The sequence below is a fragment of the Antedon bifida genome, chromosome 7 (assembly GCF_963402885.1).
Source record: "Antedon bifida chromosome 7, ecAntBifi1.1, whole genome shotgun sequence".
Classification (NCBI taxonomy): Eukaryota; Metazoa; Echinodermata; class Crinoidea; order Comatulida; family Antedonidae; genus Antedon; species Antedon bifida.
Window position 1 is genome coordinate 241,722 of NC_136232.1, and position 15,989 is coordinate 257,710.

At 32.1% G+C, this 15,989-nt stretch overlaps 1 protein-coding gene across 1 annotated transcript in view; it reads left to right on the forward strand.

Moving 5' to 3' along the window:
- Window positions 1–15,989, forward strand: part of LOC144848324 (uncharacterized) — a 55,165-nt gene that overhangs the window by 20,212 nt on the left and 18,964 nt on the right. The window contains exons 8-14 of the mRNA XM_078705038.1: window positions 157–360; window positions 2,519–2,590; window positions 7,613–7,633; window positions 7,843–7,962; window positions 8,481–8,585; window positions 9,819–10,028; window positions 12,941–13,003. Coding sequence (XP_078561164.1) covers window positions 157–360; window positions 2,519–2,590; window positions 7,613–7,633; window positions 7,843–7,962; window positions 8,481–8,585; window positions 9,819–10,028; window positions 12,941–13,003 — 795 coding nt within the window. The remainder of the gene's footprint in view (window positions 1–156; window positions 361–2,518; window positions 2,591–7,612; window positions 7,634–7,842; window positions 7,963–8,480; window positions 8,586–9,818; window positions 10,029–12,940; window positions 13,004–15,989) is intronic.

The following is a 15,989-nucleotide window of genomic DNA, read 5'->3' on the forward strand; positions in this document are numbered from 1 at the left end:
TCAATGTATAACAATGTAAATACAACAATGTAATATTGCTACGTAATATAATATAATTATGGAAAGTAGGATATATGGGTGTGTTATAAAATGAAATATTCTATAAAATATAGCCTTCAGGTATAGATCATTATTTATTATTATTCACAACCACAGCAGCAACAACTGTAGAACCTACCACAACAGAACCGACAACCATAGCAGCAACAACTGTAGAAGCAACCACAACAGAACCCACAACCATAGCAGCAACAACTGTAGAAGCAACCACAACAGAACCCACAACCATAGCAGCAACAACTGTAGAAGCAACCACAACAGAACCCACAACCATACAACAGTCTACCACAAACCAACTTGGTAACTATTTTCCTATTTAATACATTATTATATTTTAATTTTTATTACTTTAATTTTGGATAAACTCTGAACCTCAATCAATACCACAACAGAACCGACAACCACAGCAGCAACAACTGTAGAACCTGCCACAACAGAACCGACAACCATACAACAGTCTACCACAAACCAACTTGGTAACTATTTTCCTATTTAATACATTATTATATTTTAATTTTTATTACTTTAATTTTGGATAAACTCTAAACCTCAATCAATACCTCGATCAATATGAATATGTAAAATTAAAAATCAATCACCAAGACCAACAAAACATAATGTTATGTTGTCATGACAATAAGATACCATACATGCCAACATTTGAAGTTAAACCATATTTTGAGAATTTTGTAATGTATGTGTATCAAGATAAAACAAAGGACAAATGTCAAGTGATAATATAAAAAAAATAATGATAAATAAAAAAAATTAATATTGACTTAATTATGTGATGCTATTTTTGGAAAATGTGCATATTTTATTAATTTTAGACAAAAATGAGTATAAATTAGTCTAAATTTATTTTGGTTTAAATAATTCTAGCGTTGTAATGAAATATTTGGTATAAGAAATAAAACAATATGCTATCCATTGGTACCCAACTTGTATTGAAAATCTTTATTTATGATGCTAACTTTTTTGAAAATATTCTTTTTTTTGACAAAAATGAGTATAAAGTAAGTAGTGTAAATTTATTTTGGTTTATTTATAATATTATATAATTCTAGAGTTTTGATGAAAGTTTATTATAATATGCATATTTTCCAAAAAAATGATTCATTTTCAATACATATTGGATAAACGTTGGTTTTACACACATAAATTAGCAACGTGTTGTACACGATGCTAGTACGCTGTTCGCTATGACTGGTTACTGCGCATGCGCTGGTTCGGGATCTCAGTTTGCACCGAACGTAATATGAAATAAAATCTGTATGTACTATGTAGCATGTTTTTTGGGGTTTTATTTGAGAAGTTTTTCCATTGTGCTCGCCTATGTCAGAATTAACCATAATTTATATATTTTCAAAAAAATCTACATCATAATTACAGATTTTCAATGCAATTTCAAAATGGCACCCAAATCTCCGTAACCCTGTGGTCTATCAAAATGATATTGGTATAAAAATAGTCGGAACATATATATTTATATTAATAGGCCACTATGTAATTTTATGTCATTTTTTGTTAAAAGCAAAATTCCAGCTGATTTAGTTTCTCTAAGATGTAAAGTAATAAAAAAAAAGGATGTTGCCATTTTTCTAAAAATGCTTAAGGGTGTCAAATCCAAGATGGCCACCAATACGTAAAATATCCAATAAATGTAACATATTGGACAAAGTAACACCCATTATAAATAATATTTTTAGTTAAAATTAATGTCATATTGTCTAGGACCTGGGTCAGATTTGTATGCATTTAATTTAGGAGAGAATATCTCAACTGTTATAGGATACTTTGATCTAGACTACCCTCAGCCTAGATATAAAAAAATACAACATAATTAATATCTAAAAGTGATAAAACATTAAAAATTGGTTCAAAATGCTTGGTAAATTTACCAAGATCTTCCGAACACTTGAATTATTTAATATTATAAATAAACCAAAATAAATTTACACTATTTAATATACTCATTTTTGTAAAAAAATAATAAAACATGCACATTTTTCACAAAATTAGATTACAGATTTTTAATACAAGTTGGGTAGCAATGAATAGACTATTTTATGGGCTTTCATTTGCTACCAAATAGTTCTTCCAAATACTTAAATTATTTAATATTATATAAATAAACATAACAATTACGCTACTTTTTGTATAAAATTGTAATCAAAATATGCACATTTTCCATTCAATTAGCTTCATAATTAAAAATGTTCAATACAAGTTGGGTATCAATGGGTAGCATATTGTGTATGTTTTCATTTGATACCATACAGTTTGTCCATTGAAATGTTAAAGAATAATTTGGTCATTTTTGGGTCAAAGGTCAGTAAAAGTATTTCCGGTCATTTTTTCGCTAAAAGCTGTGTTAGACTGAATATAAATATGTATATTCTGGTTGAATGTTATATAGTTATTAACCTTCAGAATATGTTTTTTATTATTTGTCTAGCACAAAACACTACTTCAGAGCCAACAACACCAATACCTACAACCATTGTACAAACCACTGCTTTTCCAATTGGTAAGCTGTTTATAGTTATTAAAGTTATTTTACCTCCATTTGTCTACTTTAAGCATGCAACTCTAAAGAGTTCAAATCAATTCAGCAGCCTTTCTACACCAATCTAAATAGAATTTATATAGATTAAATGAAAGGTAGTTATTGACAATTAAAACGAATTTAGGTTCAACGATTCGCCCCAAATAGGGGTGTTTTCCGGTCGTGGTATACACTGTCTAATGGATGTCCATCTTGAAAAATAGCAGCACAAAATAATAATACGAGGATGCTTCGCGTTTTCCTATCTCCTCCTATGATAATTGTTTTTAATAGCTGAAGCACAGCATCATAATGTTGAAGACAGGCTGATTTTGATAGATTTAATATATGTTTATACAAATGTATTGATTTTCAATAACAATAACATCAATAATCAATAACATCATTTCAATAACATTCCAATCTCTCAGTCTCTCCCAGTATAATTATTTGGTTTAACACAAGTAGGTAAATTTATTGGCCATTGGGGAATAAACTTAAAACCTTAGATATAGGCGTGTGGCGCTGTGTGTTGGACGTTCGACTACTGATCGTTAGACCGAGGTTCGAATCCAACTCTCGCATTGCTTGTATCCTTAGGCAAGATAATTTACTTACGTTTGCCTCTCTCCACCCAGGTGTATAATTGGGAACCCGGTTAGATCAAGACACAACTTTGCGCTGATTACTAGCTGCATATATGGGAGTATGTTTCCATAGGTGTTTGATCAGGAAATGACTGGGGTAATAATGTTCAGCGCATTGAGAGCTTGCTTATATGCGCTATATAAGAATGAACTATTATTATTATTATTATAGTATTGCAATACGTTGACAATACTGTAAATACATATTAACCATTTTTTGGTCGCCATTTGAATTACAAATTTCTTACTGAGAGTGTGGGCACTGTTCGATAAATAAACACATAATATACAAATAAACTCTATTACTGACAGTTGCTTCTCAATGTTTGTATTAATTAATAATTACAAAAAATATAATCGTCGTAGTGGTGTATCGTTACATGTACTTTACTATTTCAATCGACTATGACAGTTTTAACACAAAGTATTCAATTGCAAATGTTCTACTATATTTAGTGGTATATTATTTATAGGCCAATAAAAAAAAAAAAAAAAAATATTTCATTACTGAGTGGATAAAGAATATATTTAAAAATTGTTCCTCTTTGTACCCATCCTCTTCCCCATCCCTCAACCTTAATGTTACATACAAAACACAAATTGGGTTTGTTTAAATGAATCCAAATAAAAAATTTGGACTCATTTGTGACAAGTTTCTCTTTCGGAAGTAATTCCCAGGGTGCTAATTTTAGTTGTCTACAGTACATAAATCATCGTGTCTATTCGTTTCTGTAAATGACAATGTATTATAGTCGTGCGGTACGTACATTTGAAATCAGAAGTTTTTTTACGCTGAAATTACTGTGTATTCGAACCATCTATGGGTACGACCTAGATCTAGTATTTTATAATAATGAAAATAAATGTAATTTAGTAGAGAGATTTGCCATCGTTTTTATTGGAGGTCGCATAGTTCCGGTCTTTCAACAACAAATTGTATTACAGCACGCTCTCGCAAGAGTATGCACGAAGCATTGTTGTTATGCCGTTGTTAAGGGGTCCGGTCTTCCACCAGTTTTCACTATGCCCAGAAGATCTTAAGTTTGGAGCTCATGGTTTGTGATAATGTTACACACCTGAGATCTGATATTTGAGATGCCTAGCAAAACAAAGTAACAAAAAAATTGAACTGCTGTACTTTATTTACATACTGACAATGCATAAAATTTGTTTTCAGCATGTAATTTTTACTATCAATCATCACAGTATACTGCTTTTAGATTTGAATATTATGAAGGAATAAATGTGACTGAAGCAAAACATGAATGTGGATTGTCAAATGGAAAACTTGCTAGTCTCACAACAGTTGAAGAAGTTGAATTTGTATCTCAATATCTTGACAATAACTGTCCAAACAATCAACCTAGTGGTGATCAATACTTAATTGGGTTATCCCGTAAAGCTGGATTACCAAAGTCGGATGACCATAACTGGAAGTGGGAAACAGGAGAAGCTTTGGATTCATCTGTGATACAATGGGGTCCAAATCAGCCTAGTAGAAGCAATAACAATAATGCTGTTGTTCGATTTCAACAAATAGAAAGACAAATGTTTGACAAACAAACCGATCGAATGATATTGGACAGAAATTCAATAGGTTTTCTTTGTGAATATGGTAAGCAAGAGCTACAATGGTTTCCTGTTAAAATTATGGGCAGAGATGTCTAAAATAGTAGACCTTATGAGGGGCCCATAATTTTAACCAAAAACCCATATTAGGCAAAGTATAATTGGTTTATATTTTGGATTAAACATTAAAACACGCCTACTTTAGTAATAATAATAATAATTATAATTTTTTTTATTTTTTTCTAGTTTAAGTAGGGCAGGAGGCACCTGAGTCCGGGATGACCGAGACACAACTGGTGCTGACCGGGGTTCAATTAGACCGAGGGTGTATCCCCTTACTTCTGTTTGGTTTTTTTTTTTGCCATGGTTGGAATCCCTTTTATCGTTTTAGTTTATGTACAGCGCTAGAGGTTTCACAACATTAGGCGCTATATAAATCCAGGATATTAAAGTAAACTTTTATTCAATTTATCCGCTGCTTTCATGTTAAATGTCAGAGGAAGGAGGAAGAAGAGAGGCCAGGCTTTGTAAAAAGACAGTGCCCAAGTTTTGATACAGAAATGTTGGCGGCGCTGATCACTGCACCAGTCTCTTCTAGCTCTGTCCATCATGGGAAAGGGCCTGTGTTGTGACGAAATTCTTTCCCAGTCCATTCCTATGTTGTCTGTCCATCTCTTTCAGCTTGCCACGTTACCGTTTCCAGTTAAGCTCGGAAATTCTTAATCTTGAAGCACTTGCAATGGTTTATGTTGAAATCTGATCTTTGTACGATGTATAGCAGTCAAATAATAATAATTATGAGAAACTGCCGAACTAAATACAGAAAGTTAACTATGAAGTTCTGTGCTGAACACTGCTATGATGTGCAGATGTAGAAGAAATGAGTTTTACTAACACAGAAGCTGAAACTACCCTTTATACCACAAATAAACTTTGATAGACTAAATCCAACATGTGTGCAGTTACTAAGAAATGAGCATGAGCAGCCCAATGTTAGAGGGCCCCTTAGGAGCCCATGGTCAGCCCAACTAATGTGTTTTTCCAAAGACAATTTATCACTAACAAACTTTGTCACAACCCAAAAGTGTGCTGTTCATTTCCCATTGACCAATGAACACCAATGTAACTGGACCTGAGTTTCTTGCTAATCGACGTTGGGTGCAAATTATACAATTAATTGATGTTAAGGCCACTGACTACTCTTTTCTGTATACAACACTGAATTGACTGAATATTAAGAAAACCCTACAAGTGCTACCCAATCCATGCTATCCATTTGAAATAATGTGCTATCCATTTGAAAGAATGTGCTACCCGATAATCCGTATAGAATAATGTACAGTACTATATCCATTTTTGATTGTGCTACCTAATGTGATCCATTTGAAATAATATGCTGTCCATTTGAAATAATGTGCTGTCCATTTGAAATAATGCTACCCGATAATCCGTATAGAATAATGTACAGTACTATATCCATTTGATTGTGCTACATAACGTGCTATCCATGTGAAAGAATGTGCTATCCATTTGAAAGAATGTGCTATCCATTTGAAAGAATGTGCTAGCCGATAATCCGTATAGAATAATGTACAGTACAATTATATCCATTTGATTGTGCCTTTTGATATTTGAAATAATTCGGGTTTTTTGTTTGAAATATGTTTTGCTATCCATTTTAAACGTGCTAAACAAGTTACATATTGGATATTTTTATATCCATTCAAATAATTTTGAAAAAACACAATCGATTTACTCCAAAGTCTTCTGTTTATATCATAGCTATTCCATCATGCCGTATTCGTGGGAATCCCCCACAAGTGTTTTCTCAGAGCAGGGTCTGTTCCGTATGGGGTTCTGTATGCTATTTTTTAATAATGTACAAAAAATGAAATGAATACCATCATATTAATTATGTACGGAGAAAGCTCAAGCGGAAGTCGAGCGTTACTTTTGCCAACAAGACGAAGTGCAAAACATTGTCAACAAATAAAAACGCAGCGCGAAACATCTGAAATGATGTACAATTTCTTTAAACATGAAAACACAGAATATATTTCATTCATAACTAAGGCTCGGATCTGGAAGAAGGGCCTTCAAAAACTGAATTGCTATATGTTAGACCACATTTCCATAACTTTTCAAAATTCATTGAACCCTGTGCTAGTAGGCCTAATTAATATTGGAGGGTTCGCCAAATCATTAGAAAAAAATAAAACATGGCAAGATGTAATTAACGGCCAAAGAATACCAACAATATTAATTTATGTTTCGATTCGTAATTACTACGGTGGTGGACTAAGCCTAGTTTGAAACTATAGTGACCATTTATTTTAGAAAGAAAGATAGAAAAAGTTGTTTCCATCTCCATGTTAATACCAAGGCACTTTTCAATTAAAAATGCTGGTCTAGTCTTCTTGCAAGGTCGTCACAGCTCCAGTTACAAACGGTGATACAAAGTGTTGATCATTTGACCAGTGAACAGCCCACTGGTAGGATAGTCCTTGAAACCGTCCGTAAGACACATTAATCACTCACATCAGTCGCCGCTAATGGTTGAAAACGGTAACCCAGTAACCGGGGCTCCTTCGTCTAATGAGTACAGGACATCAACAATGGAAAACTCCCCTCTCAGCATTCTTTTATTAAATGTAATAGACACAAAAACAGAACATATTAGCAACAAAAGTATAGTAGCATTATGTAAAGTACAATTTAAGTGTTGAGTAAAAGCTGTATACTACTACTGTACATCATTAAATGTATTACTGTACATGTTTTTTTACAGATGCCAACACTATTTTTGAAGGTAAGATACATTTATGGAAGTAATTTGATGTATTTAACAATTTAGAGTAATTTCCAGCAATTCTGAACCAATGGTTATGGTTATTGTGAAATAAAATATTGTATTTTTAATTAATGTAATTGGACCAAAAATCATTATTTATCATTGTAATACTCCTATAATTCAAATTGTAAGAAACTAACTGATAATTCAGTATTGTAAATACTTAGAGATACAGCTGCCAGGATCTGTACAAGCTTATGAAAGTTCTACTTATTTTGGCTCACCGGCCAATGCAATTGATGGCAACACAGATACTTATTTTAACAATCAATCATGTTCCCATACATGTAAGTAGTGATGGCTGTTGTTAGTGTGTATTAGTTTATGTTGTCTAAATGAAATGAAAGCAATAAAGAGGGATTATCAAATATTGGTGTTGAAATATAAAGTGGGGAATTATATACCATTTTAGCTGCCATATTTGATCCAAAAAAAATGTAAAACCTTCATAGTTTAATTCTGTTCATTCTAATGTGTGTGGTTACACTAGTAACCATTTTATTTGTCTATTTCAAACTGAAATTGTACTTCCATTTGAAAGTATTAAACATTTTTAACAAACTCCTTTTTAGAGCAGTTAAGGTAAACATTTTTACTTGGTGTCTATACTAAGCTACTACCAATCGTCACTACAATTTACTGGCATTTAAAGAATCCTCTTGAGAAATATTAAGGGTCTAAGTCTACAACAAAACCTGCTATTCTATTTACTTTGCTCTTCTCTTTAGTCAACACTATAATATCTCTATGCTTAATTGCAGCACATGTAGTTAATACTTTAATAAGATAATTATTATTTCAAAAGATGATAATGATGCTAATCAATGGTGGTATGTTGACCTTGAGACACCGACAGCTATTGCAAAAGTTGTAATATTTAACAGAGTAGGAGCTTGTGTCCCTAGTTGTGGTAAGTACATAAACTAAACAACAGTTTATACAACATAATGCACTATTGAAATTATATACAGTATTATTTTACTAAGATAAGGAGTACTAGAGACAATTTATAACAACGCTACACTTTTAATAGTAATCTCATCTCAGGCAATCATCTTACATGTATCAGAAAGCACTTTCCATTATCAGTGTGAAGTCTTCTAATAAGTAAACTTATTTTATAGATGTATTGTTCCTAATTATCCTAACAGCTGTTAAAATACTTTCAAACGCTTACAAATTAGCATGTTATGAATTGTGAGAATAAGGAAGACATTGCATAAGAGAGGGTATATGTAAATCTTGATTTAGTTCTAAAAAAATGAATGTTTACAATGATATATGGATATTTTTACAGAACTATTCAACAACAATAGTTTATTGATGAATATTTCGGTGATACTGATGCTCTTCTGGATGTCACAATTGTTTTCAGAAGTATCATCGAAATAAAAGTGTTTTTTAATAATAATAATTCGCGGTACTAGATGTACCATTTATTTTGTATCAACAGCATATATATATTTTGGTATTTTGTCAGCTGTTAGGATATCAGCCACTGATACCCACAGCATTGTCATTTTTTTCAGTTTGGTTTATATATATATATATATATTTCTTTTACAGCAATATTTCTATAAGTGTAATCTAAATCATAATATTATTCTTAGAACTTCAATCACAACTATATGGATATTTATCCAATAATTTTGGATATGCAAGCTGTAAAAATACTTTGGTGTGTCAATGTGTGTGTGTGTGTGTATGTAGAGCATTTATCCTGCCAGCAAGCTTAAAGCCTATGTCTACACTAGCACTACACTGCAAACTTGAGAAAACTCCAAGTTTGGCAAGACAAGTTTTTAAAGTTTGCTAGATAGTGTAGACCAGTTTCGACCAACATATTGGTCAATTGCAGAAAACTAGTTTGCAAAAGTCAGGCCACCTTCTTGACAAACTAGTTTGCTAATGTTTAGGAACTCTGCTAATAGTCTAGACAGTTATGGTGTTCTACAGACTAACTTGTTGCAAACTGAGAGTTTGGTAAAGTTGCTACTTTAAACTATGTCAGTGGTGGTGGTAATAGAAGAATTCAGAAATTCCAAATTATTTTCAGAATGCGGGGGACATTAAACTAAAATAGTCTTTTTTTTTGTGGCCTATTAAAAGCAGACTACTGTACATGTCTTTTATTTCTATTTAGAAAGCAGATTGGTAGGAGCTGAAGTTCGTATTGGTAATAACAATATATCGCCTTTTGCTGGAAATACACAATGTGGAAATACTGTCTCATCTTCTATGGTGGCATCAAATCCTATAGAATTCATTTGTAATGAAATTGTAATTGGTCAATATGTAAGCGTTTATAAGGAACAGGGTTTTGTCACTCTTTGTGAAGTGAAAATCTACAGAGGTAAGACCATTAAAACTATTAGAGAGAAGAAGAAAGGAGACCAGCTGTATTATACTGTTCTACTAATTAGGTGATCATTTAGAATAAAATGATCACCTATTGTTATTGTATAAAATCTTTATTATTGTTTTTCTTATTTATTTCTTTCTGTACAGATTTTGTGTGTCAATTATCTCAAAAAGTTAAATGTCAATAATCACAAAAATTTCAAAATATATACAAAATAATTTAGTTTAGTCGTAGTTAGTTTTTCAGCGTGATCACTCATCCGTGACGTCATTTATACGCCATTTTGTGAAATCACATTATCAATAATATCTCCATAATTCATTATCACATATTAATGAAATTCACTACACGTAAACTTCAGGTCAAGGGTAAAAATATTAGCAAATAAAAACGCACGCGCACGTAGGGTCATGCATGTGAAATTGCGCGTTAAAAATTTAAAATGCTCAAAATTAAGTTTTGATCAATTTAGAGCATGAATTAGGCCATTTGCTTGTTTCAAAAAATTACTGCGCAAAAAAAAATTTTGCGCGCGACACTTAAAAAGCGTAAAAAATACAATTTTTTTTTACAAATCGCATTCTACTAACCATCCTTAGTACATTCACCAAATTTGAGTCAGTTCCGACTTAAAATAACGCTATACGAGCAGCTTAAAAATGACAAGTGCTGAAAATGGTGAAAAATAAGGCATTTTTAAAATGAAAATAATTCTTCAGAATGCAAGATGACCCCCAATTTTTTTAATTTATTCTGGAAGCCATTGAGTTGTAGATATGAATTTATGTACACATTTTACGTACAAAATGTTGTGACGTCATCAAATGGCCACTTGAATTTAAAATTATTATTTTTTTTTCTTTCGTCATATTTTATCACATTCAATAGAACGCATCTCTGATATTTTGTGCCTGATTTTCGCTCAAATTGTAGTATGTGATTACTCAATTAATTGACTTTCTCATGACTTGCCACTATTTTTATTTTGATGACGTCATCACGTGTAAAAACTTGAATAACGTAGGTCATTTAATTTCACCTTCGCCGTAAATTTGAATATCTTACAGCTCTTCGGAATTGAAGGTTACCTTGATGATTATAATTTATTATGAAAGCTGATGAAATGTAGATATGAATTCATATAAAAATCAAGCCTATCGGATGTTGTGACGTTAACATATGGCCAGTCGAAGTTAAAAAGTATTTTTTTCATTTTTTTCGTCAAAGTTATACAAATTTCAAAGAGCACGCACAGCGCTTCTACGTGCCAAATTCTCTTCCAATTCTTATATTTATTTTCTCAATTCATTATCTTTCGAAATTGTCATCTTCAAGTTTATTTTGATAATTCCATCATACCAAAAAATTAGAACATGATGTGTGTTCCGTAATTTCACCTATGTTACACTGTATATAGATATACATTATATACTGTACATATTGTATATGGCATATAATAGGCACAACTCAGCAATATAAGCATATATTACATAGCCTATGTAAATATGTGAACGTGATTGGTTGAAACTGCGTCACATGACTACCGCTGCGAGGATCGTAAATCGTATATATCTTCGAGAACGATGATATTGACCGATTAATTTTCGCGTAATTATCGTGTCCCCTGTCATTAAACATATACATTCTCGAGTTCGATGATATTGACTGTGTAATTTTCGTGTGGCAACACTCGCGTTTGCCGATAAATAAACAAAAGTCATCTACTGGATTTGAACTCGAGTGGAATTGTCACTCCATCGCAAGACAACGCTTCCACCGTTGCGCCACGCAGCTTATTATTCATCTAAACTATTTAAACTATGCATACATAGCGCCCTCATTTGTTATTAGTCCTCCCTAAATGTGATGAAACACCGTTTGTGATTGGTCAATACTCACGGTAGTAACCTAGTAATTAGTACGCGCTGAACATCCGGTGATTCGGCTCCTCGAAGGGAAGACGATGAATTGTTTATTCGGCCTACCTGATTATAATATTATTATTAATAGGCTTATTGATGGAAATTCTTCTGTTAATTTAAACGACCTAGGCCTAAGTGAATATTTTATTGCCAAGGAATCATTAATTAGTAATTATCTGTATATTATTCTTCGCAAGGTAAGGTGTCTAGGCAGGAGGCTTGTTTACATACAATACAAATACTATAGAATAGGAGGCCTAGCCTAGCTTCACCCAACCCAGCAGACTTGTTCTTGGCTATATAATATAACAGATATCGCCTTTTATATCGGTGAAATATAAGATTTGACATTCCCTCGGGATGATATTAGGTTCTCGGGGAATTATATATCCCTCAGCTGCCGCTTCGGGATATATATATTCCCTCGAACATAATATCATTCCCTCGGGGATGTCAAATCTTATATTTCACCTCTAAGCAGGCAATATCTGTATAATAATAGGATGGCATACATCAACATTTTCTGATCGTATGTTAACGTACGTGCATGTAAAAAAAAAAATTATTTCAGTAAAATGATAAAAATGATCACCTATAATAAAGTGACGAATTAAATTCTAGTTTTTTTTCTTGTTCTCGTACCTAGTTTAGTCTAAAATTTGTCAAAGAAAGTTTTTTAAGTATTAAATATTTTAATGTTAGCCCGCTGATCGTTATCACCCAACATAAATGTCCACTTAATCTAAACGTTCATCATATGACAAGTGCTTCATAACTACAGTATCACTCTGATCACATTTTTATTTTACCAATCATTGGTTAGATGGATTTCTATTCTGCGAAGCATTGAAGCATATCAAACCAACAATACTTACACCACCTATTCTAGAAACTGAAATGCTATGGTTCCTCTCTGCTGTTCTACTTACAAATTTGTATGAAATAAAAAGTTAACACAATATTTTCTTTTTATTTCTCTAGTGCAAAGCACTACTTTAGAACCAACAACACCAACCATGGTACAAACCACTGCTTTACCAATTGGTAAGCTGTATTTATTTAATTAAGTTATTTTACCTCTGTCCGCCTTAGCTTTCAAGTGATTTCAGCAGTCAACTGAATATTCTGAACATTCTATTTAACTCCTTCTGAAAAAAAATGTTTAATGAATGTAAATATGTTAAAATCTAAACTGGTTACATCTGTAGTTTAAGTATTTTTAGTTATTTATTTGAATTTTGAACAGGTGCAAGCTTAACATTTAAATTAAGATCCAACACTTTACCTCTAGATGGACGAACCTGTAAATGGTCTAAAGAAATATCTGGCCACTGCACTTTATGTCAGAGTGGTGAAATAGAAAACATTTTTTATTTAATTGCCAAGCTTTTAATGCTATAAGGGAGATCCAATTAGTGAAGCTAAATAATGACCTTGAAAATTTGGATGAGTCTGCAACATGGGAACATTTTATAAATGCTGATGTTAATGAAAAAACTACTATAGTTTTGGGGGGGATATTAACTTGGATCCTAGTAAAGCTGTCTTGACAGCATTTGACAAATACTGTAAGAATTTTCTTAAAGTTGCCTGGAAAAAAAGATCCGAGTTAAAAAAGAGCTAATTTGCATTGTTGCTTTATAATTTTGTTTATTAATTTTCGCTATTATTGTATTTAATGTTGCAGAGAAAGACTGGTGTACATCTCTGTAAATCTTTTTAAAATTACTATTTGTGTTTACTGTATTCGTTGACTTTAAATTTTTATTTTCTTAGTTCAACTTCATACTTTAATTTGTTAATTTTTACAAATGCTAAGTTTGGTTTATTTTAGGCCTTTCATATTATTAATTATTTTATCACTGTAAACAACACTTAACTGTTACATGGAGGTTTCTTCTTAAAAATTTATATTCATTATAACTCTCAAAACATAAATCATGATTGTTCTAAGATAAAAATGTTCATAAAATACTAAAAATAAGACTAAAGGTATAGAAATAATTAGGAAAACATAAATAATAAAAATAGTACCACTGTAAATAAATTACAAACCACGATTAACGTTCATAATAATAATACAGTATTAACAAGAACATAAATCATAAAATAATAATAAATAATATAAAAGATTATAAATTAAATAATATCCTCAATAATAGCCTAATAAAATTTCTTTAAATAATAAGATATTAATAATTTTGATAATAATAATGAATAAATATACTTATATAGGCCTATGCTCCATCAAAAGTTAAGTGTTGTACTTTTTCACTATTGTATATTTTATTTCCTTTTCTTTTTTCTTTATTTTCTTTAAACTTATGAACGCACCGTTATTTATAAAAGTTATAGACCAAGGGAAAACCAGTCTTTTGGGGTTCTACTAAATACCACATTAGTATCCCCATTTTACACTTTCTCTGGGAAAAAATGAGAAACAAGTGTTTCTCAACTGATTTGTGTCATATGGGGTCTATATATCCACCAAAAAAAAGTTCCAGCTCATCTGGCCTGGGGAAAGCCGCCATTTTGGATTTTCAAAATGGCCGCCATAAAATACAGGTTTTTGCCCATATCTCCTCTTCTACATCATGCATGGAAATGATTTTGGTGGCAAAGTGTATGTTTTGAGGGTCAAGGAATCTAAATACAGCATTTTAAAGTTCACTCAATGACCGCCATCTTGATTTTCAAAATGGCCGCCTTAAAATACAGATTTGTGCTTATCTCAGCTTCTACATCATGTATAGACATGATTTTGGTGGCAAAATGTAGGTTTTGACGGTCAAGGAATCCAAATACAGCATTAATTTGAATTTCACCCAATGGCCGCCATTTTGAAAATCAAAATGGCTGCTATAAAATTTACAGATTTTTCCTCATATCTCAGCTTCTACATCATATGAACGTAATTTTGGTAGAAAAGTATATGTTTTGAAGGTCAAGGAATTCAAATATAGTATTTTAAAGTTCACCTAATGCCCGCCATTTTGTTTTTCAAAATGGCTGCCATAAAATTTACAGATTTGTCCTCGTACCTCAGCTTTTACATCGTGCATGGAAGTGATTTTGGTGGCAATGTTTATGTTTTGAGGGTCAAGAAATCTAAATACAGCATTTTGAAGTTCACTCAATGGCCACCATTTTGAGCTACTATGGTTGTGATTTTGCTAAGCCTATGTTTTGAAGGTTACAGAATAAAAACAAAATTCAGCTTTTGAAATACAGTTGGAAAGTGATGACGAGAATAAGTCAATATGTTGGTGATAATATATGGGAACCACAATGATTATGACCCCAGGAGATACTGTACACAAGAAGATATCAGTGATGTACTGTAACTATATCATTCGCGTGAAGAACCTAAAAATAAAATATTCTAAAAAAGTTTGTTAGACGACATTTTAAGATATTTTCCAAATCCTAAAGAGAAGCATGGCCAACTTTAGTTAAGCATATTCCAATCAGATACATTATAGATAAAGCAAGTAAAGCAATTTAAAGCAACATATCTTATGTGACTGAATGGATGGTTTACCTAATACACTGGGGACTAACACTACTTCACCATAACTGGTCTGGATTTATGCATGTAGGTATAATGCGATAACTGGACAAATCGACGATAGTTTATGCCGATCATTCTTTTTTATCCAATTAACATGTCAACAGTTTATACAATGGTACAGCCACTCTGAAAACGTATATCTAGCTGCTCATCTACCAGTCATAATAATCAGACACGGAGGAGTTTATTTTTTTGGGTTATATTGGACATACTGGTGGGTTGAGGTTTTGACGTTGTGCATAACCTACTTTAAAGAGAGCTGTATATTCTAAAGCTCTTAGAGGATGCAGCTATGTATCATATAATGATGACACGAGATGAGGATGTACCATTTTGTCTCCAGATATAGACACAGTATAGGACAATTGACCATGATGGCCAATATGCCTGAACGACAAATTTCCATATACATACAATACAAGATGTTCCAAAAGAATGGATATCATGCAACGTGTTATA